At 42.1% G+C, this 25785-nt stretch overlaps 1 protein-coding gene across 1 annotated transcript in view; it reads left to right on the top strand.

Annotated features, from left to right (window-relative positions):
• Window positions 1–25785, top strand: part of LOC125750613 (neurexin-2-beta-like) — a 357714-nt gene that overhangs the window by 89277 nt on the left and 242652 nt on the right. Inside the window, exons 7-10 of the mRNA XM_049028714.1 lie at window positions 12823–12984; window positions 17223–17646; window positions 20560–20943; window positions 22035–22238. Of these exons, the coding sequence (XP_048884671.1) occupies window positions 12823–12984; window positions 17223–17646; window positions 20560–20943; window positions 22035–22238 (1174 nt within the window). The remainder of the gene's footprint in view (window positions 1–12822; window positions 12985–17222; window positions 17647–20559; window positions 20944–22034; window positions 22239–25785) is intronic.

Here is a 25785-nt window from a genome sequence, read left to right as displayed (position 1 = left end):
TTTCTTGCCTTTCCTACCTGACTGATTCTCCTGTTCACATACTTCTGCTTGGACTTCCTTTGTCTTCTTGATTTCAATCAGTTGAACTTCTGTCATTTTAATCATCCACCCTGGCTCCTATGTGCATGGGTCCTGCTCATCCAATCATCTTGAATGGATAATTTTCTTTCTGTTTTTTTTTAATATGAACCTTAAGGAATCTAAATATTTCGTTAAAATTGATTGGGTTTAATAAACCAAATTGCAGAGAAATTTCTATAATCTTCTGTTATTTGTTTACTAATTCTATTACTATACTAAATTTACTAAAACATAATACTAATAATGTTTGAATGAAATCTTGTGACTGTACTAACAACCATTTTTGTGTCTGACTCTCCCCTTCTCAGTAAAGTACTAACCTGTTCTACTCATCCCTCAACCAAATTCCTTAATACTTTCAACGGAGAAAGATATCCCCTGTAACATTCTGGTAAAAGACACACACACATACATGCACATATACGAACACATACACACCCACTCATACACACCCACTCCTATCATGTCCTTGAAATCCCTTCCCTGCTAACTTAGACAAATCAGGAGAAGAGCAATAACAAACTCTGGGAATTTTCTGGGAGGGACAAACCTACGATTTCTGTATCTTGGCATCTCTTATTTGACTTTGCATTTATAATTCTCATTGCTGATCATTCTGGCTCTGACAGCGATCCTATTGCCAGCCAACTACTGTAGGATTTCAGCCCTGCATTGGTGCTTTGTTTTCTGTGTCTACCTGCTAAGTGAGAGTCAGGGGGGGCGCAGGGGCTTGTGTCCAGCTGTACAGGAAAATAGAACAACCATTACAGCTAGCTGAGTTTCTAAAAAGGAGATCCTTTCCCCCAATCTCAGGTCCTGGGGAAGTTTCACACAAACAAAAAACAACAGAAATTATGAAATACAATGACAGAAATGAGAAAAGGTGAATTCACTATAAAGCTCCTTCTGAAGAAGCTGATTCATCATTTCCCAAAAAAACTAAAAGCATTATGATGCACTGGAGGATCATCATCTATAACGTGGCTTGGCAGCTGTACCACTGAAAACGTCCAGTTCACTCTACTCTGTGGCACGCCAGTGGTCTGAAGTCGATCTAGCAATAAAATTTGAGAGTGTGGTCCTGTTTCAAGTCAAGCTCCAAAGCCCAGACTGGGTATTACTCAGTGTTCCTGTGAATGTCTCCACACAAGTCCTGAAAGGCTCAGAGACAGCAATGTGTACTAGAAAGCAGAACATGTATTAGAAAATGTGACAATGTCGTTATATTTTTAATCATAAAATTAAATAGTGGAATCACTTGGCTATACCTCTGTTTGGATATTAAGAGCAAGTTACAGTATATATAACATATAAACTTAATGATTCATTTCAGAATAGAATTCCGAGGCGTGTCTGGTTATCACTGTTTAATGAAGAGTTAATTTCATAAGCATTCTGTTTCTCCATTTAGCTTAGCCAATTAGGTTCACTCTTATCAGAAAATGATGTAACATATATTCCCATCTTAGATACAATGTTGCTGTAAGGCAGAGTAGTTATATATCCAAAGATGACTTGCTGACTGGGCTCTCTCTCCTGCTGACAATCACTACATACCTGAGGCCTCTGTGGGACAGACTGGAAGTGGGCCTCTGTGGGACCGGACTGGCATTGATAAAAGACAAAAATTGTCGTCTCTACCACTGAGAAGCATTCAAAGGCTTAAATGATCATACTCTGAGTAGAACAAAACTATTCTTGACAATGGTTTAACAATTATATTGGACTTAGAACTATGAACATTAGATTATTTGGTGAGTAGCGTGGTAGAAGACTTCTTTAAATAGGTTTTAAGAGTACAGATACACACCACCAGGGGTAAGAATGCACCTAGCACTGTGTATATGCCGTCAAGCATGCCCTTTTACATTAGCCCTGAAACAGTGGCTCCTGTTTTAAACAACTGAGCTTTATTTGATCTGCGTGATCAAAGGCAAACCACAGCAAGAGATAGCTGAATATCATTTAATCCCTGAAACTGTCTTTGTGCTTCCATAAATCCTGTTATCTTTAAACTGTGGCAGACTGAAGCAGAGCTGAAATTAATTTCAGTTGTGAAGAAAACTGTCATGATATAATCAATTCAATTACATGCTTTTGGTTTAATGTCACATAATACCAAATAACTTAAGACATTGGTTCCAGACAGCTGGACAGCGTGTATGTGGAGGTGGGCTATATGTTTCATGGATGATTAATAAACAAGTGACCCTAGCTGGGTTTAATGAATGTGAAGGAAAGTCTGCAGACCCTTGCCCAATGCACCTGTTTAGGATACTTATATCTGACTTGGCACTCATGGGTGTTTGTGTATATATACATTATACTGCCAGAAGTATTGGGACAGCCCTCCAAATCATTGAATTCTGGAGTTCCAATCACTTCCATAGCCACAGGTGTATACAATCAAACACCTAGGCATACAGACTGCTTCTACAAACATTTGGAAAGAATGGGTCACTCACAGGAGCTCAGTGAATTCAAGTGTGGTACCATGATAGGATGCCACCTGTGCAATATGTCCATTCGTGAAATTTCCTTACTATTAAATATTCCACGGTCAACTGTTAGTAGTATAACAAAGTGGAAGCAATTGGGAACAACAGTAACTCAGCCACGAAGTCGTAGGCCACATAAAACCACAGAGCGGGGACAGCGCTTGCTGATTGTGCAGAAGTCACCAACTGTCTGCAGAGTAAATAGTTACAGGCCTCCAAACTTTGTGTGGCCCTCAGATTGGCTCAAGAACAGTGCGTGGAGAACTTCATAGAATGGGTTTTCATGGTCAAGCAGCTGCATCCAAGCCTTACATCACCAAGTGCAATGCAAAGCGTTGGATGCAGTGATGTGAAGCATGCCGTCACTGGACTCTAGAGCAGTGGAGATGTGTTCTCTGGTGTGATGAATCATGCTTCTCTGTCTGGCAATTTGATGGATGAATTTCTCTGCTTGAGTGAGAGAGAGAAGATACTAGTTTTATTGTAATTCTTAGATGAAAAACGCACACCACCACATATTAGCTTTTGTCCAAAGCATGGTACAGTACAAATGAGAATCAGAGAGTACGGTCTAACAGTGTCCTCGTAGCAACTGGGATTAATGGTGGGTTCCATTTGCCCTCAGAATTTGGATTCCGAATTGGATTCTGAGTTTTGAAGTCGTGAATGACGACATGCACGCTCCCGTTTCTCGGAGATCTGAGAAATATCTCGGAGCAGCACAGAGGATCCCAAGGGCAGAATCCAAGATGGCTGCGGCCTTTATCAACAGAAGAGAAAGTTGTAGTTTTATACTGTTTCAGCACTACTTCTCATTTGTGGCTCATTAAATCGGTGCACACACTATACCATTCAACTTATCTGTGGACGTGTTGCTACAGAGTTTTATACATGAAGCACTGCGTGTAATGTGTTATCAACTGATATTGCTAACAATGGCTAACAATTAACCGGGCTAGAATTGGATTTCATAATTAGTTGGATTATTTGTTGGATTTAAGGTAGTTTGGACTAATTGTAAGTGAACAAAGATAAAGGCCATTTAAACTGAGGTGCCTTAAATTCGACAAGTTGTCCGGCTAAGCAAAAAAATCTTGCTTTTTTATATGGGTCCATGGTATTGCTACTTCTGCGGCAAATGGAACGCATTTGACTCGGGTTTTCCGGAGTTTTTAGCGGATGTGATGTAATCTCGGAATCCAAAAATCGGATCTCAAGGCAAATAGAACGCATTTGACTCGGTTTTCCCGAGTTTTTAGCGGATGTAACGTAATCTCGGAATCCAAAAATCGGATCCCAAGGCAAATGGAACGCACCATAAGGGTCTTGCTCAAGGGCTCAACAGTGACATCACTCTGCCAGTCGCAGAAAGATCACAGACACAGAGTCTGAGCCACACAGCCAGATAAAAGCTATTGGCAAGCTTTTCTGATAACCTTGCAGTTACAGCTATGATTGGCAGTCCATGGGAGGCCTGGGAGACCTAAATGATGATTGTTTTTGTCATTCAAGGTTGAATCATAGACTACAGCATATCATCAACATATCAATGTGGCTGGATAATGGCTGCATGAAAAATAAATGTAGATGAAAACACTCCTCTTCAGTGTACCCAGAGGACGACCCTTCAGATCATCAACAATGCACGTAAATTCTCAATAAGTGTGATACTATGTATATGATATGCAGTAAATACAATCCTTTTTAAAGTGATTTTACCCCAGAAACTGTAAAAGTTTGTGGGTAGAATTTGTTTTTTCATACAAAATAAAATAAAACAAATATGGATATACTGAAAAATCACTGCATTAGAAGTGGCCTAATGATTTTAAACTTTAGTAATTTATGCACAAATACTGTAGTTGATAATATTTAAGTTTTGCTAGCATATGCAGTTAAGATATCCTGTTTTAGAGGCTTTGCTAGGATTGGATATTGGTGCTGAGTATTGTTCCTAACAGCGCCATTAATTAACTCGCCTTAGTTAACCTTAATAAAAATAATGACGTCTGTTGGAATGGTGAAAGCTTTCATAATTATTGTGGTATATTCATAAAATTTTCTGTTTATTTTATTGATGTATTTTCTGTGGTCCTCACAACTTCTAAATAACAGGTTTTTAATCTTAATTTTTTTTTTTTTTGTGACTATGATATAGTTGTTCTGGGGCCAGAGTACTTGGATAAGTATGATGTGACCATCTTGTTGCACCAGCAGGGGGCGATCAGCACCTACAATAACAGTACTTTCCTTGCAGTTGACCACCACAGAGGTCAACAGGATACAGCCAGCTGGTCAGCTGTACTCTCTCTGCCCCAATGAACAGTCAGCTTTGTGGATGACTGCTATTTCAGTACTGACTGATACCCTGACATTGACTGACCACAGCCACTGTAAAGGGGGCGCATGAAAACGAATGGTGCACCGAATATACTTAAACAATTAGATGTACTCTCAGTCACACAATTACGTGAAATACGCAAAAAAAAAAAACAATTGAAATGCCGCCCATTTCTATGAGTATGACGCCTCGTTTCTTGGCCAATATAAATTCAATTCAGCACAATAGTAATATATTAAATCTTCATCTAACTCATTATCTTAATTATTCTGTTCATTTAATTCACAGGTAAATGAGGTCCAATGAAGTACTCAGTCGGAACATTAACCGCAATACAGAGTTTTGTCTTCATCAAAATGAAGCACTAATGCACTGGGAAACAACATTGTTCAGGAGGCTGTAGGCACAGGTCATGTCAAAAACCCTGCAAGGTTGAAGCTTGATTAAATTTCTTATTCCACCGAAGAATTTTATGTAATATTGCTGTTATAAGGGTAAGGAAAGGAGTAATTTGCATTGACAGATCTGCAATTCTCATTCTCTAAGGCTAGGGCTGGTCCTAGCCGATGTGCCACCCTAGGTGAGCATCATCTCTGCCAACCCCTGGGCGAAGCCAAGTGAAATTGGCTGGCAAGTCGGCGCTTCCTTGGAAATTGGCACCTTAGGTGGCTGCCTATGTCACGTAATAAAAGACCGGCCCAGTCTTAGACTTAATTGAAAACTGAGCTGTCTAACATACTATTTACATCATGTGTAGGTTGTCCTAGCAACAGAGGCCTGCGGAGGGTGTTGAGTGTTGAGAGGCGTGTTGAGTGAATCACCAGGACAAAAAGGCGCCTCTAGAGTCTTATGGTTGAGACTGAGAGGTTCAGGAGAAGCTTCTAGTCCCAGGCCATTGGGATCATTAACACCACCAGTTAAAAACTAAAAAAAGCTGCCTTTAAATATTTTGTCATATTTTCTTGTAACTTTTATCTCTACTTTTATATCCATGTTCCTGCCCTTGTGTTAATCACTTCAGCACATGACAGAATGACTGCACTCCCCAACGATCCCTGCAGCACGCACTTTTGCTCCATCTTTCACGCCTCTCTACATCCTGAAGACCAGATACCTCGGCTACCTCAGATTTGTGGGTCAAAGGGATTGCCAGCACCACAGGAGCTGCCTTGGCTTCAAGTGGAGGACTTTTGTCCCTTGTAGACAACACCCTGGAGCTGAGGACTAATCCACCGTCTGGAGGATCCCCAAGCCCTCTTCTGGTCACAGGAGAGGATGCTTGCGAAACTTATTTCAGGTGTGGATCCTCGAGAGGTGGGGAAGGTCCAGTGCATGATGGCCGAAGTGTGGGGAGTCACCAAGGCTGCAGCCTCTTCACCTCCTGAAACCACTCAGCCTGCTACTTCCACCCAGAGGCCACCCAGCACACCTACTCCCCCTGCATGAGGTCACTCAGCTCAACGCAGATTCACCCACTGGTTCCCCGAAGTTCCTCAGGCTTAAGAAGAGGAAACAAAGGAAGCGGGCCGAACCTGCACCAGAGATCGTCCTACTTGGTCCGGTTCAGCCAACACCTGGCCCAGGTGAGGTCGCTGCAGCACCCAGTCCAGGTGAGGTCTTCACCACTCCAGAGCCCAGCCCAGAGCTTCACCTCTGTTATGCCCCTGGATACCCTAGGCCAGGCTCCCGGCCCAGAGAAAGCCTCTCTGCTCGTCCTTCAGGCTTCTGGTCCTGAGAAGGCTACTCTGTCTACGCTCCAGGTTCCCAGCCCGGAGTGAGCCATTATGCCCGTTCTTCAGGCTCACAGCTCAGTGAGCGCTGCTCCACCTGCACTACAGGCTCCCAGCCCCGAGAGCTTCTCTGCCCACTCATCCCAGGCTCCGGGCCAAGGAATGGCAGTGTCGCAGCTCATGCCTAGGCCTCACTTTGTCTCTTGATGTTCCACTGGCTCCTGCCCAGTCTTCTGATGTCCCACCAGCTATACCCTAGTCTTCTTATGTCTGGTCAGATCCAGCCCAGTCTACTGACATCCTGTCAGATCCAGCCCAGTCTCTTGATGTCTGCCTCATCTCCTGATGTCTTGCAGGCAGCCTCCTCATCTCCTGTCATCGCCTAGGTGACCTCCTTGTCTCCTGCCTGCTGCAGCCAGGCCAGTGCCTGATTCCCTGGTCACAACCAGGCCACTGCTTGACCCCCTATCCTTTGTGCTCTCTGTTGGTAAATAAAACCAGTTAGAGGCGAATTCTTGATTTCGCCTAAAAAAATCACGTAAATCACGTTAATATGTCAATAACATTCAAATTCCTTCACTGCAAGTGATTAAACCGCACCATTTCTGACACTGTGAGACTCTTCTAAACTCAGTGCGCCTTTCTCTTGCATGTTGGGCTGCTCTACCTGAAGTGTTGTTGTGTTTCTATGGCAACAGCTCATTCAGTCACCCTTCCACAGCCATTATGGCGCTCGTCCTCTGTCACCTGGAATCCACATTTATTCAGGTCCTGGGCTGCCTTTTCCGCATTCCAGTAAATCCACAGTCCAGAATCCCATTGAACCCACATCTTGGTATAGGATGTCTGGAACCGGATCCCCTTCTCCTTCAGTATTGCTTTAATGGCTCCATATGCCTTGCGCTTCTCCATAATGTTGGCTGCATAGTCGTTCTCAAAGTAAAGTTGCTTGCCCTCGATTTCAATCTTTCACCGCTAAGTTTTTCTCAAGACCAAATCTTTAATGTGAAACTGTAGAAATTTCACTATTATTGATGTCGGAGATGAGGTTGCGGCTGGCTTTGGGACCAGTGCTCTGTGTGAAGCTCAACTTCATCAGCCAAGTTGAGATGGCTTTTGAACAGCCGTTTTACAAAATCAGTTACTGATCCCTACTCGTTTTCTTCTGGTACGCCATAAATTCAGGGATTATTTCTTCTAGAGTGGCCTAAACTCAAACCTAAATTAGAAACTCAGTGAGGTAATCTTTCATAGTTTTCTTGACATCATTTTTAAATTCACTCAGGTCCCATCTCATATCTTGTTTAAAGTCTTTCAGTTCTTTGTAAAGTAGCAGTGCCTTGTCATTAACGTTGGCTTCTGGGCCATCTTTAATGCCGTTTCCCATCATTCCCGTGTTCAGCGGTCGTAGCCATGTCCGAGTTTCATTGAGGTTTATTCATTGTCGTATCGTCCTTATGACTCCTTTGCACTTTCCCTCCTTTCATTTTTGAGTTCAGTTGATTTCAAAGGGATTTATATTTATAGGATCTACTTTACTGAATGTCAGGAGCTTCACCTCCACACATCCATCTCTCTATAGAGCCAATCGGAAGTCCGGTCCTGATTCTTTGTTCTCTAGTTGCGCAAGATATGTTACAGCAGAATTTCCTTGCAGTTGTGTTAATATTAGTTTAGAGTTAGCATGTGGAGGGATATACACAGCGCCAACTTAAACGTGGAATACATTGGGCAAGTAAAAAGGCCTGCACTAGAGCGGCAGAAAGTCTATGTCAGGGCAAAAATGTCTATTGATGATGGCAGTAGTCAAGCAGCAGGAGTTGTTGATATAGATGCACAGACCATTACTGGACTTTTTAAACCGAGTTCACTGTTCTGTCCTCTTGTTGTGTCCTGCTAGCTTGATAGCTTTATCTAGAGTCAAGCTGTCTAGCTCCATCTCTGTCAGAATCATGCAGCAGCAGTTGATTAAATTCTTCTTTGTTGTGAGTTGCAGTCGGATTTCATCCATCCTATTCCAAATCAATTGGACATTTGGAAGAAAAATGAAGTGCAGGCCTGAAGGGAACGCTGGCCTGCATGCTTCATTTCGGCTTCCACTCACAGCATCTTCTTTGCAGCCTCTTTGTTGATGTTTGGGTCCAGGCTTCTCCCGGCTGCTCAAGCAAACACTGCAATGTTACATCTGGCCATGTAGAAGCACATGACATAATACAGCGGTGATAGTGAAAAATGGTATTAAAATCACTTGAGTAAGTGACAAAATGCATGTAAGGCTCATTTACATGCAACATGGCCATATTTTGGTATTTCTATGTTCAAAGTGCATATCTAGCCTAAGCATGTGTAAAGCCCAGAGTTCAGTGAATGCGAGAATGCACTTAAGTAAAAAAAAAAGATGTACTTTTCTAACTTTAATGCATAGGAGAATCGACCTTGTTATTCTTAGAATAGTCATTGTTTTTTGTTGTTGTAGGTATTGTAAGATTCATATTTATTGTTGCCTTGCACTCTGATGATGGTAATTCAAACTGGACAGCTCTGAGCCCAACCTGTCTGTTAGGGTCTGCTGTGTTACTTGATAAGTCTGCACAGACGTGCAGTTTGCAACATCAGGACAGATATATATGCAATCAGTAGCTCCCAGGAGCAACTGTGGTTAAAGGCCTTGCTCAAGGACCGAGCTGCAACATTCCTCTGCTGACTTTGTGATTTGAACATGTGACCGGGACACAGGCTTAACCCACTGAACCACACCTCAATCCCTTTATAATAACCTTTCTTTTGCTTAAGACTGGGCTTCGTTTCTGAGTGCTGAATACCTCAGCTTTCTACCATTTTCTTGGGTACAAAGCAGGCCAGTGCTCTCCACTGGTTTACTGTGTATGTGATAGACGGGGAGGGACCCCAACATGGGGGAGGTTTTTGTGTGTGTGTTTCTGATTTCTTTTGATTGCAAGGAAGATTGGTGAGAATATAGCTAATGAGATAGTATTGCAAGACTTTTTTTTTTTTTTTGCAATACCAAAGCTTATCTTTATAAAGAAAAATAATGGTAATACTTTACTTAAGGCCATGGTGTTAGCAATTTATAAAAACATTTATGATGCATTATCATGCATTTTTAAGGCATTCTAAATATGGCAAAAATATATAAAGACTTAACACAGATTAACCATGTTATTATACATTATGAGTGCTCTGTGAAGCTCTCGTCTATAATGCGCCATAGATACATTTATAATGTAGTACAAAGTATCATTAATGCTTATAGTGAACATTATAATGCATTATAAAGGCATATATAGTGCATTATAGATGAGAGCTTCATAATGCATTCATCATGCAATAGTACGCATCTCTATAATGTATTATGCCTTTTGATAAATATTTATAGCCATGTTTATAATGATTTAGAAATGCATTATTATTTGTTATGAATGTCTTTATAAATAACTAAAAAATGGCCTTAAGTAAAGCGGTAACAAAACATTTTTATTTGACAAGAACACATATGAAGTTTACCATCTTACTGTTAAAAAACAACCCTACAAGTCATCACATTACAATAAGTGCATTAAGCGACAAACATTCCAACAAAAGATATTACTATTTGGGTGTGTGCGTATGGGGGGGGGGGGGGGGGGGTTACGGAGGTGATAGATAGTCAATATGGAATGCTATATATAATACAGCAGGCCCACCTACAGAAAGCAAAAATCATATTGTGGTGAGTGTGTGTCATTTTAATGAAGGAGATGACAGCCCTTTGAAAATGAAAGGTGCTCCATTAACAGCCATTATAGGTTTAATAGCAATAGCACAAACATAGAAGACAACAATTTAAACAACACTCATGGTTAAACACTAACAAAACACGCATTCCATGGTTACGGCATTATCGTTTACCATTAACATAAATACACGAACGCAGATATAAATTTGAGGGGTGTGGTGCAAATCATGCCAGTAAATGCTTTCTGGCTGCATTCTAAGTTCTGTGTACTGTATGTGACGTGTATTCTGTGGCGTGGACGTCGGCCATGGGCTGTCAGTGAAGGTAGGCACCCCTTGAGAGCACATCCCGAAGCTCCTGCTGTTCGGTTTCGTGAGGCTGCTCACTCTCCTCCTGAACCTCCTGGATCATGCCGGAGAGAGCTAATCCTCTTGTCTAGTGATGGAATTCTCTCAGGTGGCCAGTGGCTTGCAGAGTTTGTTTAGTAAATTATTTATGAAGTATCCAGTCATCCAGGACACATGGTTCCAGGAATACGTCTGGAAGCTGTAGATCTGATTTAGTCAGTTTCAAGCTTGTCTCTGAATTTAGGATAATTATTATGGTGATGTTTTTGTGTAGCACAATGATTCGGCCCCAGCTATGCCAAAGCTCTTCTATGATGATAAAGAGAATGTGAGATCTTTCTGCAGGTGTGAAGAGTCCTTGGGTCCAGATACATCCACACATGCCTGCTCCGGCAGCAGACTGCCAGGACCTTGCACTGGCCATACTGAAGACACGAGGCCCTTTCCCACCACCTGAACACCTGGAGTTAGGATAAGCCCCCCCCTCTCCCCGCCTCCCCAGCACTACCACCACCACCTTCCCCACTGCAATATGTCCTCATTCCCCCAGGATATTTAGCAGCACCAGACATAAAAATGTGTTGCCCCGTTCAGGGGAAAGTACAGAGGAGAATCACTGGGGCAATTTCTCAAGAGTGCAGTTACCAGGACATTTGGCCCCTGTGCTGGGACGTACCTTTAGCTGCGGCCCTTTAAAACACACCCACATGCTCATCAGACAAAACCTCCCTCCCATAGTTCTACCCTGTTCTTCTTCATCATAACATTGCTGTAGTCATAGAAATAATACAAAATAATTCAACTTGACTTTCAAATTTGTAATTTTTTATTAAACAATTCCTATAAACTCTTAGAATTACATAGCAGAATTAAACAATGGCAAAGTAGATGTTTTCTGAATTAATAAACCTAATTCAGAACATTCAGGAGTCAAATTTCTATAACGAACCAGAAACTAGATATGCATCTCTACCGAATTTGCTTCTTCGATTCTTATGCCTGCTGTATTTGATATCTTTTGTTCTAATTCAGCTGCACAATATCTTGTCGTGGGTAAAGTTAAAATTTGTAGTGTAATGAGAATGATTCTTCTTTCTCATTTTGGGTAAAATATTATTGGAGTCAGCAGACACTCAAAGAACTGTAATGCTTACCACCATTTACAGTTTTAAAATCATAAAACAAATTTGTATCAGTAGTTACAATTAATGTTTCTTCTTTTGTATTTCATAGCTGTGCTGATTTGATACCTATTGTTCTGTTCATTTGAACGCACAAAGGAAAATTTCAATCAAAAGAAAGATGGTTATATTTCTGTGCCTGTATTATAGTTTTCAATCTTTCATTGCTGCTTGGTTAATGAGCAGAGTTCCTTTTCAAAAGAAAAATGGCTTAACTCAACCATTTTATATTAAATATATTAAAAAAGGTAATGATATTTATTGCTGCATATTTTGAGCTGAAAATGGTTATAATGTTTAACATATTTTGCAGTGTTACATTTTTATACTTGTTTCTTAACTCTTTACCACTCAAACTGAATCATTTATGTGTATCGTCAGCATAAAGATGTTCATATGTGCTAATACACAAGGCCAGATTAATAATTTTTTAAAATGTAAAAGTACATAAAATATAAAAGTATAGAAGGTAACCCAATACCTGATATGTATTATATTGTTTTCAAAATCCTAAGGCAAAAAATGCTAAATAAAATGTATACCTGTAGACTTAATCCACTATAAATAATATTAAAAATCCATCAATGACTTCTATTTCAGATAATTTAGGGAAATGTAATTATCTTAATATATACTCTGCAACTGTATAGTGAAATACTCTCAAAAAAATCTACTAATACACACATTTCATTATATGTAATGTTTGCAGTATCTCAGACTTAAACAGCCTCTCCTGGTGGCTGAACCTGCCAACTGCACTCGTGAAAAATTCCCTGAGTTTGACTCTCTCAGGAGCATTTTGGATAAGACCTCAGTAAGGGATAGCCAAAGCTGCTTTTCAGAGTGTTAATCCATGTTTTTCATTTCCCTCCAAATTCTGCCCTCTCTTTCGGCGTTGGCTTCCTCAGGTCACTATATCAGTGGATGGGATCCTGACCACCACAGGGTACACGCAGGAGGACTACACCATGCTGGGCTCCGATGACTTCTTCTACATTGGAGGGAGTCCCAACACTGCAGACCTGCCCGGCTCTCCAGTGAGCAACAACTTCATGGGCTGTCTGAAAGATGTGAGTGTAGTTCCTGTGATAAACACAAGGTTCATTACCGTTACGCTAGATTGCCTTATCAACATGCCCAGTGGGCGAAGCAATTAAGCTAAATGATTAGTCGATCGAAAAACAATAGTTCCAGGTAAAATGAGCGAAAATATGGGTTCATTTGAAGCAGCATGTCCTTGCAATCCTAAGCCACAGTGCACATGCACAGTGCATGTGTAAGAGCGTGGCGGAAGGAGTACAAAGACTGGGCTGACCAAGCATATTCCAACTTCATCTGGATATATCAGAACTGACAGACACTCAATTAATTGCATGTCCCCAGGTAGATCATGATTTATTTCTATAATAACTTGATTTCATCAAATCCAGAACAGGAGGTGTGAAAAAAGACAAAACTGCTGATGGAATTTAACACAAAACATACGTCTTATTATACAGATTGTTATTTGGTTATTACATAAAATAAAGTTGAAATATTCAAAAACATTAAAGATTTGGGTAACACTACAAATGTCATGTCTATAAGAATCTATGAACACATTCATAGCATTATTGCTATGTTTATGCATTATGAATGCTTCATGAAACTCTTATCTATAATGCAACTATAGTTACCTTCAAAATGCAGTGCAAAGCATCCATAGTCTTATTCTGATAATTGTAATGCATTATGAAGCTTCCCACTTATCCCACAAATACCTTAATTCAATTTGCAGATGGCACCACTGTGGTTGGGCTAATCTCAGGAGGAGATGAGGTTCAGATGAGGTAGTGACCAAGATGTGAAGAGTCTTTACTGATACTAGTGGCTCTTCTGATGCAGTGAGAGCTAAAAACATCCTCCAGTGAGAATGGAGGACAGCCGATAATGGTCTGTGCTACATAGAAAAGTCTCTGAAGAGCTTTTTTGTTTGTAGCTGAACAGCTGGCATACCATGCTGAGATACAGTGTGCCAGAATACTCTCAATGGAGGAGCAGTAGAAGAAAACCAGCAGTTTCTCAGCCAAAGTGCTTGACTTGATTATCCTCAGGACATGTGAGGACAATATTTTAACTCCAAAAAGGCTCTAAAAGCTGAAATCACTAATCTGGAGGATAGTAAGGGTCTTATAACTGAAAATGAAATTGATATATATTCACTTGATATATTTACTATAGAGGATACGAGTAACATACCGACTCTTATTACTAATCCAGCGTCAATGACTAAAATCTACAGTTCTGTATGTAACTCAAGCTGATGTACTACAAAGCCTAGCTAAGCTCAAAATAAATATATCGCAGGGCCCTGACCGCATTTGTGAAAGTGTGTTCCCTATCCCTAGACCTCAGAGGGTTAAGTACTAACTTATGCACTAGACAGGCTAACTGCCTTCTGAGTGGACAGAGCTGCTTCATCATCTGGAGGCCTTTGGAGGAGGTTTGTCTGTCTATGACAACAAAGAATTTTGCAGACATGCTGCAGTAATGTGAAGCCAATGCTCACCAATGGTGTAATTTTTAATCCTTAAAGTTCCAATCTTTTTACCTTCGCCACAAGTTTACCACTGTGATTATAGTAACTGTATACATACATTATAATGTATAATACTCAATTATAATACTAAGGAGGCTCTGTGTGTGTTTTATCGGGCTGTTGGTCAGCTGCAAACAGCACATCCTGATTATTTTTTCATCACTTTTATCACTTTTATCATCAAAACTAAAGAAATATCTTCCCAAGTTCTATTAGCACATGAAATTCCCAAGAAGAGGCTAGAGCAAACTGGACCTGGTCTTTACAAACTCGCAATACTCACAATGCTGCACCTCATTCCCAACTTGGTTTTTCTGACCATAGTTTTCTGACATAGTTGAACCATTCAACATACATTCAAACAAGACATTCCAAAAGATTTCGAATGCAAGGTTTCTTCATGCATTTCAAAAATGTAAAATGATGACGCCATTTGTTAAACATGTTTTCCTAAAACCTGTACATTAATTAAATATTGTTTCTCTTTATTGTCAATGAGACATCCAAGAACAGGTGCACATTGTGTGGGCCAGACCACAGAAATATTAAGGCCTGTTTCATGCTTCACTCCGCAGCACCATAATATGCACCGCAATTGTGATTGTCATTTTCGTCATGAAGCCTGCTTTGGATGTTGCATATGGGAGCTGTGTGCTAGGCCAGGCAAAACAGATCAGAATCAGAATCCGAATCAGCTTTATTCACCAAGTGTGCTGGGGCACATAAGGAATTTGGTTCCGGCTGCTGGAGACTCCCTAGTACACAGACAATAAATGACACTGTACAAACAATAAATTACATTATATATAAAATTTGATATATACACACATGGGCAACACTGTACAAGTATAAGGTGCGAGGCTGAGTGCAAATAGAGTTTAAGGGGGGAAAATTGACAGAAGGCAGGTGACACAGCTTAGCTGTTTAAGAGAGTGCTGGCCTGAAGGAAGAAGCTGCTCCTATGTCTGGTGGGTTTTGCATACAGAGTTCTGTAGCACCTGCCAGATGGGAGGAGCTGGAAAAGATTGTGTCCAGGGTGTGACGGATCTGCAATGATTTTATCTGCCCGTTTCCTAGTCCTTGTGTAGTACAAGTCCTGGATGGAGGGCAGGGGGGCACCGATGATTTTTTTCCGCTGCCCTCACTGTTCGCTGCAGTCTCCCTTGTCCTGTTTAGTGGTTGCTCCAAACCACACTGTGATATACGAGTAAAGGACAGACTCAGTGACAGACTCAATGACAGCAGGGTGGAACTGGCTCAGCAGCTCCCACGGCAGACCGTACCTCCTCAGCTGCCGCAGGAAGTACATCCTTTGCTGGGCCTTTTTGAGGACGGAGTTGATGTTGGGCTCTTCAAGTCTTGGGAAATGGTTGTTCCCAGAAAGTTGAAGGTCTCCACCGTTGCCACAGGGTTGGTGGATAGGGTGAGAGGAAGAAGTGACTGACGTTGCCTCCTAAAGTCCACTGTCATCTCCACAGTCTTCAGCGTGTTAATCTCCAGGTTGTTCACAGCAGTGACATCAGCTGGCCAAACAGAGACAGGACAGGTTCATGGAGACAGCACTCCCCCCAAAGGGAACAGAAGGTACACAAATGTGTCTGTCACTCACCGGCCATTGCCTTACTTACACAGGCTTCACACAGACAGCCCCCTCTCAGGAAAACTGTGGCGGGGGGGGGGGGGGGGACTTTTCTCTCTCTCCTGCACTTCAGTGGGCTGGGGATCTATAATGACTGCAATTAAGCCTGAAATGGCTCTTAAAGGGGGCTTGAAGTGATGAGAGAGGCGCAGCGATGAAGCCTGCAGCTTATCACAGGGGAATCAAGAAGCAAAAACCGCGCGGAAGGAGAAGGAGATGGAGGAAATTATTCTTGTTATTATTGCTGCACAATCTAACTCAAGCTTTCTTTGACGTTTCAATTGCTGTGCCATTGTCCAGTCTGGTATATTTCCTGCATTTACCATACAGAAGAAAGTGAGCTATCATTGCTGTCTCTGCCTGTAATGGATGGGAAGACCACCTACTTAATTTTTAGCATCAATGCAGGAGAGCTCCTCATATTACTTATAAGGGTATATGGCAATTAATATCATCAGAGTAATATTAATTGGTGTCTTTTCCATGTTTTGTAAAGCCATAGTAAAGTTTTAGGAAAGGGCTAATCATTTGTTTTTGGAGTAATTTTCTTTCTAAAATGTCAATGGATTTTTAAAATCAGTACTAAACATTGGTAAACATTGCAGAAGTGTGTGCCTTAATCACATCAAATATTAATAACAGGGTGGTGACTTTAGCCATATTTTGTGTGATGCCAAGCCCGAAATTCAGTTGCATCACCAAGCTGGGGCACTGGGCACTGATGTCCCAAATGAATCCAGTTTTAGTTTCTATTGTCGAATTTCAAAATCAGAAAGGCTTGATTTGCATATTATATGAGCGTTGACCATTTATGTGTGGGTAGCAACTGAGCAGGATCTTGTACATTTACAAGACAGTTCCAATTTATAAAGGAGAAATTCTGTACATATGTGTGTACATCAAGTTTTATAAATCTAAATTTTTTAATACATATTTTTATTCATTTTGCATTTTTTCATGATCTAGTTTATAAAAAGTTATGGTAAATGAGGCATCAGATGTGTTAGAATTGCAGCAACACCCCCACAGAGGGTGGCACAGTGCCTATGATGAGGACAGCCAGCCTCTGACACATTGTCATTCTTCTGCAGGTGGTGTACAAGAACAATGACTTCAAGTTGGAGCTGTCCCGTCTGGCCATTGAACGGCACCCCAAGATCAGCGTGCATGGAGACCTGTTGTTCCGCTGCGAGGATGTGGCTGCCCTGGACCCCGTCACCTTCGAGACGCCTGAGTCATACATCGCCCTGCCTAAATGGAACACCAAGAACACAGGCACCATCTCCTTCGACTTCCGCACCACAGAGCCCAACGGTCTGCTGCTTTTCAGCCATGGCCGGCCCCAGGGCCTGGGTCGGGAGTCGAAGACCCATTACCTGGCCATCGAGCTGCGGGATGGCTACCTTTACTTGCTCATGGACATGGGGTCTGGGAGCATCAAGATTAAGACCAGCAACAGGAAAGTCAGTGACGGAGAGTGGTGTCACGTGGACTTCCAGAGGGAGGGTCGCAAGGGTAAGGCCTCATTTTCTCAGTCTGCCTCTCCGCATCTGTCACTGCCGTTGCCCCCTCTCTGTCGGTCTAATTGATTTTTGGGTCATAATATTTGCCTTACTTTGGAACTTCCACTTACAAGCTAATCTCTAAATGTAAGTCTCCACACAAAACGATTTTGGCTTGCATTTGCTTTGAGTTGCTGTATTTACTGTGATTTACTTTTCACATGACCCAGTGTGAACCAGTGGACATGACGTATGAGTAGGAACACAGATGGACTTCTTGTATAACCTCACCTGAGATCTCATTCCACGTGCAGCCTTGCCCTCCCTCTGAATTAAGTTTAATTGACAATTTAAAAGTTGTGAATCAGATGAAGTTTCCACCTGTAACTTCCAGTTGTCTGTGTTTGTCTATCAGTATGTCACCTCCCAGTACACTTGCACATGCATAAGAACATACATACTTAGACAACATATCCTGAGATATACATATACATTTTTATGAATGTACATGTACATCTTAAACAAAGCACACTTTACACTATTTGCACTGGTTTGTTGAAAGTGCTCAGTATGAAGTTATCAGTCTATCTTTAACGCTCCGCATGCTGCTCTGGACAAAGGTAATGGCACGACAGTAAGGACATCATGCAGTACCTTTCAAAGGTAATCATCCCCCTTGGTATTTGTCCTGTTTTGTCACATTACAAGTTGGAAATTAGATGGATTTTGGGGGTTATAGCAGCAGTTGATTTACACCTCATGCTTACTACTTTAAAAGTGCATGATTTATTGTGACACAAACAAAAGCTAAGGTAAAAAAGCAGAAATTTTCAGTGTGCATAGGTACCAAAACTCAATACTTTGTAGCATCACCTGTGGCTACAATTACAACTGCAAGTCTCTTGGGGTATGTCTCTATTAGCTTAGCACATCTTGCCACTGGGATTTTTGGCCATTTCTCAAGGTAAAACTCCTTTAAGTTAGATGGGTTGCATTAGTGTACAACGATCTTCAAGTCATTCAACAGATTCTCAAATGGACTGGGGTCTGGTCATTGGCTAGGCCGTTCCAAGACAAATAAGTGTTTCCCTTTAAACCACTCCAGTGTAGTTTTAGCAGAACGTTTAGGGTCATTGTCTAGCTGGAATGTGAACCTTCATCCCAGTCTGAAATCGCTGGCCGATCGTATTCCTAAAGAGTTGCCCCGTATTTAGTGCCATCCATCTTTCCTGACCAGCTTGCCTCACCCTGCAGATGAAAAACATCCATGCAGCATGATGCTGCCACCACCATGCCTCACTGTGGCTATGGTGTTCTGGGGAACTGCTGGGTTTGCGCTACACATAACGTTGCCCATGATGGCCAAAAAGTTAAATCTGACTTATTATTTGAGTTAAATCTGTATTTGAGGAGTCTGCCACATAATGTTGGGAAAACTCCAAATGTGTTTTCTTATTTTTTCTTTAATTATGGCTTTTTTCTGGCCACTCTTCCATAACGCCCCGCTCTGTGGAGTGCACTGTATGCCTTAAAGTGCTCCTATGGACAGATACTCCCATCTTCACTGTGGATCTTGGCAGGTCTTTCAGTGTTATCTTGTCTTTCTGTTGCATCTCTGATTAATGCCCTCCTTGCCCGGTCTGTCAGTTTTGGTGGGCAGCTTTCTCCCGTCAGGTTCGTGGTGCTGCTACATTATTTTAATTTTCCTATAATGGACTTGATGGTGGTCCTTGGTTTTCATGTTGCTTGCTTAGTAGTGTTGCTGTCAGCGTCAGCTCTTATTGTTCCAACCTGTGTCCCTTCCCTGTTTGGCCAGCGGCTGCTGGTCATCCCGTCCCTCATGTTGTCAGTCTTTGTGTTTTTCCCTGCTCCTTGTTGGCCCCGTGGCTCGGCTTGTTCAGCATGCACCTGCCTGTGAACCCTTCTGTTTTGTGATCAAATCCCACCCCCTCTGTTTTTTGTATTGTTCCCTAGTGCTTCATTGGTTTCATCAGCTTTAGTTCCTGTGATTCTGTGTTCGGTTTTGGTTTCTTGCTCTGTTTCGGTTTTGTTACTCCCAACGTTAGATTCTGTTTTTCCTATTTCTTTGTTAGTTCTTAGTTTTCCTGTTTAGTTCCCTGAAGTTCATTAGTTTCACCTGTGTCCTGTTTTCCCAACCCTTCTTTGACTGATATCAGCTGCCCTTTGTTACTCTTGTTACCCCTCGGTATTTAAGTCCCTGCCTCCGTTTAGTTCCCTAGTGGTTCTTTGAGTTTTGTTGTAGTCAGTGAAGTAATGTTGGTTGTAGTGTTGCTGTTTGCTATATGTCCTGCTTGCCCACCCCATTTGTAATTAGTTTTTGTTTATCCCCTTTCGCTTTTGACCCCTCGTGGTCTGTATTTGGTTGATAAGCTTTTCTAGTGTCTTGTTTCTGTTTGTTATTAAATCCCCGTTGGTCTGACCGTGAGCCACTAGTGGGCTGCCCACATTTGTTCCTGCCCGCACCATGCCGCCGAACCGCCTCAGTTCATAACAGTTGCATAGTCGGGGTCCTTTCAGAACAGGTTGATTTATACAGACGTTATGTGACAGACCATGACACACAGATTGCACACCGGTGGATCTTAATCAACTAATTATGACTTATAATGTTATTTGGTTGGACCAGCTCTTATTTAGGGGGTTGAAAGCAAAAGGGGTGAATATCTATGCACACTTAAGATTTCAGTTTTTTTTATCTTAATTATTGTTTGTGCCACAAAAAAATATATATATTTTGCACATTTAAAGTGGTGTAAATCACATAGTGCTAACCCCCCCCCCCCCCCCCCCCCCAAAAATCCATTTTAATTCCAGCTTGTAATGTGACAAAACAGGACAAACACTAAGGGGATGAATTCTTTTGCAAGGCACTGTAGACCTGAGGGCCGCTGCCTATCTGCTCTAGGCTCCATCTCTGTGAACAGTCGTACTACTCCCTTCAGCTGCAATGAGGGCAGCGAAATCCTGGACCTGAACAGCCCCATTCTTCTGGGGGGCCTGCCAGAAACACGCACCAGCCTCATGCTGCCGTCAGAGGTCTGGTCGGCAGCCCTCAACTACGGCTACGTGGGCTGCATGCGTGACCTCTTCATCGACGGCAAGAGCCAGGATGTGCGCCGGCTGGCCGAGATCCAGAGCGCACAGGGTGTGAGCAGCTTCTGCAGCCGAGAGCTGCACAGGAAGTGCAGCACGTCGCCCTGCACCAATGGTGGCCTGTGCCGAGAGGGCTGGAACCGCTACGTCTGTGACTGTACGGGCACCGGTTTCCTGGGTCCCAACTGTGAGACGGGTGAGGGCGACAGCAAGTGCGACTATACCGAAGCTGGGGGGACCTGGCGGCAGTAGTGGGATGGAGTAACACAGGAACGTATCCTGTTGGTTTGGCATTGTGTTATCATCTATGGCAGGGGTCTCCAACTCCGGTCCTGGAGGGTTACCGTCCAGTAGGTTCTCTATCCTACCTACCTTCTGATGAGCCACACCTGTTCCTGATATTTGCCTGAGAAGAGGTGTGGCTCATCGGAAGCCAGGAAGGATAGAAAGCCTACTGGATGGTAGCCCTCCAGGACTGGAGTTGGAGACCCCTGATCTATAGACTCCACTGCTGTTTTTAAGTATTGCATGTCATAATCTGAACTAGTATGAGATTTGGTGTGGTGATGTTTTCCCATATGCACTCGCATCGGGAGGTGAGTCTGTCTGTGCAGATGTGACTAGAGTGCTTCTGGGTGGGTGGGATTTCTCCTCTTCACTTCTCAGTTAAATAACTGAAGCATGCCTTTTAAAAATATACTGCATGTCGTAATGATGGTTTTTCTTATACTCTTCTGCCATCTGTTGTGGCTGCAAAGTACTGCAGGGAGATGTAAAGGATGATTATTTGATTGTCATTAATCCATCCATTCACTTATTACGTATTCAAGGAATTAGAGTGAATTGTCATCCATCACAACTGCACACCATGCAGTTACAAACACCAGGAAACAGACCCGCTGTGTAAACTCAGCATTTGCAGTTAACCTTTGTTATTAGCTGCTTAGCTTGTTCTGCATCTGAAAAAAAGGTACTGTAGGCATTAATTTAGAGGTAAATATCATTTTATGGTATATATAAAAATATATGAATGATGCCACCTGTAGTATCCTGTGTGTTTTTACTGCGCCTTCCATATATGGTACACTTCTTTTTGTTGAAGTAGAATTTCAAATGTTCCATGCTTCCTGCTGTAGAAGAGTAAGTGTAATGTTGCAATGTGTAGTTAGTGGAGGAAAACTCACACTCGCTATCACAGAGGTGCTGAGCTTGCATGCTGCTGTAGAACAGGAAATGCAATGTTGCAGTGTGTAGTTGGTGAAGGATAACTCACTCTCGCCATTGCAGAGGCCACCGTGTTGAGCTATGATGGCAGCATGTACCTGAAGATTATCATGCCAGTCACCATGCACACGGAGGCTGAGGATGTCAGCCTGCGCTTCATGTCCCAGAGAGCTTACGGCCTTCTCATGGCCACTACCTCCAAGGAGTCCACTGACATCTTGCGGCTGGAACTGGACAGTGGAAGGGTCAAGCTCATCGTCAACGTGGGTGAGACTCCTCTCCTATGATTCCTGAGTCCTCTGGGTCATCTCCCCAGTCATAAATCATTAGCATATGCCTAACCAGAGCCCCCTCTGCCTTTCCTGGGCCAGTAATGAAACCCGGTCTTCTTGGATCTTCTATGTTCTTCTAACCCTGGGTTGTTCTTATGGAAGCCTGGCTCTCATTTACGAGTCCTGCTGTGGGGTTTATGTGTTGGTGGGGGGATTAAGCAGGTATCTGAGATCATGTGCTTCAAATGGATTTGAGGCTGGATGATGAGGTGCGTGTGACGTGATCAGTGGCTGCTGTCCCTTTATGTCCATCTTTCGTGTCGCAAACAGAGGTGCCAGAAAAAAACGGCGCATGTTCCAAGCCGTAATGCGGGTGGTTGGATATTGGTGTTGTGAGAGGACCAAAGCTTAGCTATCCTCCTTTCTTACGTTTGTCTTTTCCTACTCTCTTTTTCACTGTCTGACTCATTCCTCACCTCACCCCTTCAATGGCCTGTATGTCTGCCGCCGCCGGATCAAATAGCCAGAGTGACGCGTTCACACGTGGAACATACATGCGTGTAGACATGCACCCATGCGCACAGACACAGTAACTTGCTTGACAGGCCTGATGTTTACATTATGCACTCACTTCATGGCTGGCCCCACAGCATCCCCAGCCAGGCCATGGGCATTTGGCATGGCTCTCGTGTCTATGACCTTCAGTGTCAGAGATCAGTGGTACATTGTGGCACCTACTTCCATTGGTCAATGAAGCTGTTCCCTGGCTGTTTGTATGCACTGTTCTGCTGCGGTTGGCAGCTCGAGTTCTATCCCAGCCTCAGCCAGCATTACTGCCCCAAGTGTGCAGTAAGGTCTGCTACCAGAGAACTGGGGTCTCGCTCGGTCTCTCGGACCACTTTGCTGAATGACTTTTACTGACATCCTTTATACTCATCACTTATGTCTTGCTGTATGAGTGAACAAATACATTTGGACAACTTCAACATGGTTTAGTCATCATCATTTCCAAATAAAAGAAAGAGAAAGATTAGAAAATGGGGAATATTTGATGATTAATTCATGTATGCAGGATAAATATAAACAAAAAAAATATCTACCGGATATTAATATGTTTCACCATAATACATATTATGTTACCATAGTAATGCTCAAGAATCAAGGGATAACGTACCAAATGGAATAAAAACTGCCCAAGTTGCCAGCACTCTCAGAATTCTAAGGGAATGATGCATAGGTGTGCGGGTGAGAATTGCAGGAAATTATAATCTGATCCATTGTGCTGTGTGGTTGGGTTGGTAGGTTTATAGGCTATAGCTGGTAGAAATTACGCTATCCTGCGGCCTACAGGATAAAAGCATATGGCACCAAATTGGAATCAATGGTTTTTAAAAGAATAAAATACATTACATGAATTTATTAATGCAATATTTTAAATATATTTTAAGGCATAATAAAACTTTTAACAATAATTTTAACAAGGTCACCGGATGCGTTGAGCTTTTCTAGCTAGAGAAGAAAGAGGGTCTGTCAGTTTTAAATGGTAAAAGTAGTAGTTGTGTATTGTTAATGGAGTATTTTTTAAACAAAATGCACTATTTTATATCGGTAAAAACACAGCCATCCTATTTTTATGGAGGATTCATGTGTATTGCATTTCTAGACATGTTGTTCAGCTAATGTCCGCAGCGGTGGGGGAACGGGGAGTCGGCGCGAGAGCTTTTGGAGTCGTAAGCGATAAGCCCATGAGAAGGATGCAACAATGAAACAAAATGGCCGCCAGTTGACAAATTGTTGCAGGGTGCCTACAGAGTACATCTTGTTTAACCGCGAGTCCTGGGTGTGAGAAGCAATTAGAAGTGTGAGTGTGCTTGTTTTCAGTGCGCATGCACAAGTGCGGACCGTCTCGGACAATCATTTTGGCCCGCATTGTTCAAACAATCCGGTCGCATATAGCAGAGCTGCGGGACTCCCTCATTTCGCCTTTCAGCTACCGTCTCACTATTCCTCCTACAAGTTTCCTGGTTAAATGCTTTGTTCAACCTAACAACAAAATAAAACACTGGTAAATACCGCTACAGTTTTTCTTCTTCTTCCTCTTTTAAGATGTTAGTTAAATATAATGAGTTTAAGTGCTTTCTTCTTTTAAAATACGCCAAGTGCCGGGACTCTTGTGTCTACCAACAACACGTGGCTGCAGACGGACCCCCGCTGGACGTATATCTTACATTCATCCTGCTATACGCTTTATTATTCCTTAAAACTTAATTAAAAACAACACATTTATAATTACAAGTAATGTATTTTTATTCTATTAAAGTTTAACGACCTTGACCAATCAGAATATGGGATACGCCCCCTACTGCCTATGACATCATAAACAGAGCCCCATTAAGCTCCGCCCAAGGTATCACATAATATTTTAAAGTGTTTTTTCAATGTAAATGATTAGGAAAATTAAAATCAAACAAATCTATTCATTGTAGTATAATGATATATAATATAATGTAACATAATGTAATGTAAGCTTCGCCCAAGGTAGCACATAATATCTTTTAACAACAGCTTTGTTAGATTTTTTTTATGGTTGGACCTACCCGGGTTCGAGTCTCCGCCTGGGTCACATGTGTGTGGAGTTTGCATGTTCTCCCCATGTCGTTGTGGGGTTTCCTCTGGGTTTCCCCCCACAGTCCATAAACATGCAGAGGCTAATTGGAGTTGCTAAATTGCCCATAGGTGTGCATGTGTGAGTGAATGGTGTGTGAGTGTGCCCTGCGATGGGCTGGCCCCCCATCCTGGGTTGTTCCCTGCCTCGTGCCCATTACCTCCGGGATAGGCTCCGGACCCCCTGCGACCCAGTAGGATAAACGGTTTGGAAAATGGATGGATGGTTGGACCTACTTTTTTACAGGCTAAACTGTATAAAATACATATTTACATCAAGGGAACTCCAAATATATTGTGTAATCAATTGCTTTGATTCGACAAGTTTATTCGACATTTCCAGCATTTAATCTTTTTTGGTGTACATCTGATGTTAAGGCAGCATGCGCTGTCTGCGGACTGGCCAAGATAGGGCAGTGATTACGTGATCAGCTGCAGGTTTAGTACTTCTGACAGTACAAGCTAGTGCACAGCATGTGCCTGGTCAAGGGGCTGTTTACGTTGTACTCTCTACCTTAGGTATTTAATCAGTGCCATCTCTAAATATACAGTAAATGTTCATTTTTCATAGTTTAAAAATATTCGCATTAAAATGCATGACGATTAACTTGGAATTGATGTTAATAAAATTCACATATTTCCAAGTGGGTTATGGTAGTTTGGTAGCATATGGATGTGCGATGTGCTGTTTCATGTCAGATTTAGTTCACACTGACCTCAGCTGATGAATTTTGAATGTTAATCAAAATTAGATCGGTCTTCATAATCCAGCAGTAAGCTGTAATGATATTATAACTTTTAATAAGAGAAGAGAGACCATTGTTTTCAGCTTTAATAATACGTATAGCTCAAACTGCATAAACTCTATACCTGGGGTA

This window comes from Brienomyrus brachyistius, chromosome 10 (genome assembly GCF_023856365.1).
Source record: "Brienomyrus brachyistius isolate T26 chromosome 10, BBRACH_0.4, whole genome shotgun sequence".
NCBI lineage: Eukaryota > Metazoa > Chordata > Actinopteri > Osteoglossiformes > Mormyridae > Brienomyrus > Brienomyrus brachyistius.
The sequence above is the reverse complement of the archived record's forward strand: the minus strand, read 5'-3'. Positions and strand labels throughout refer to the sequence as shown.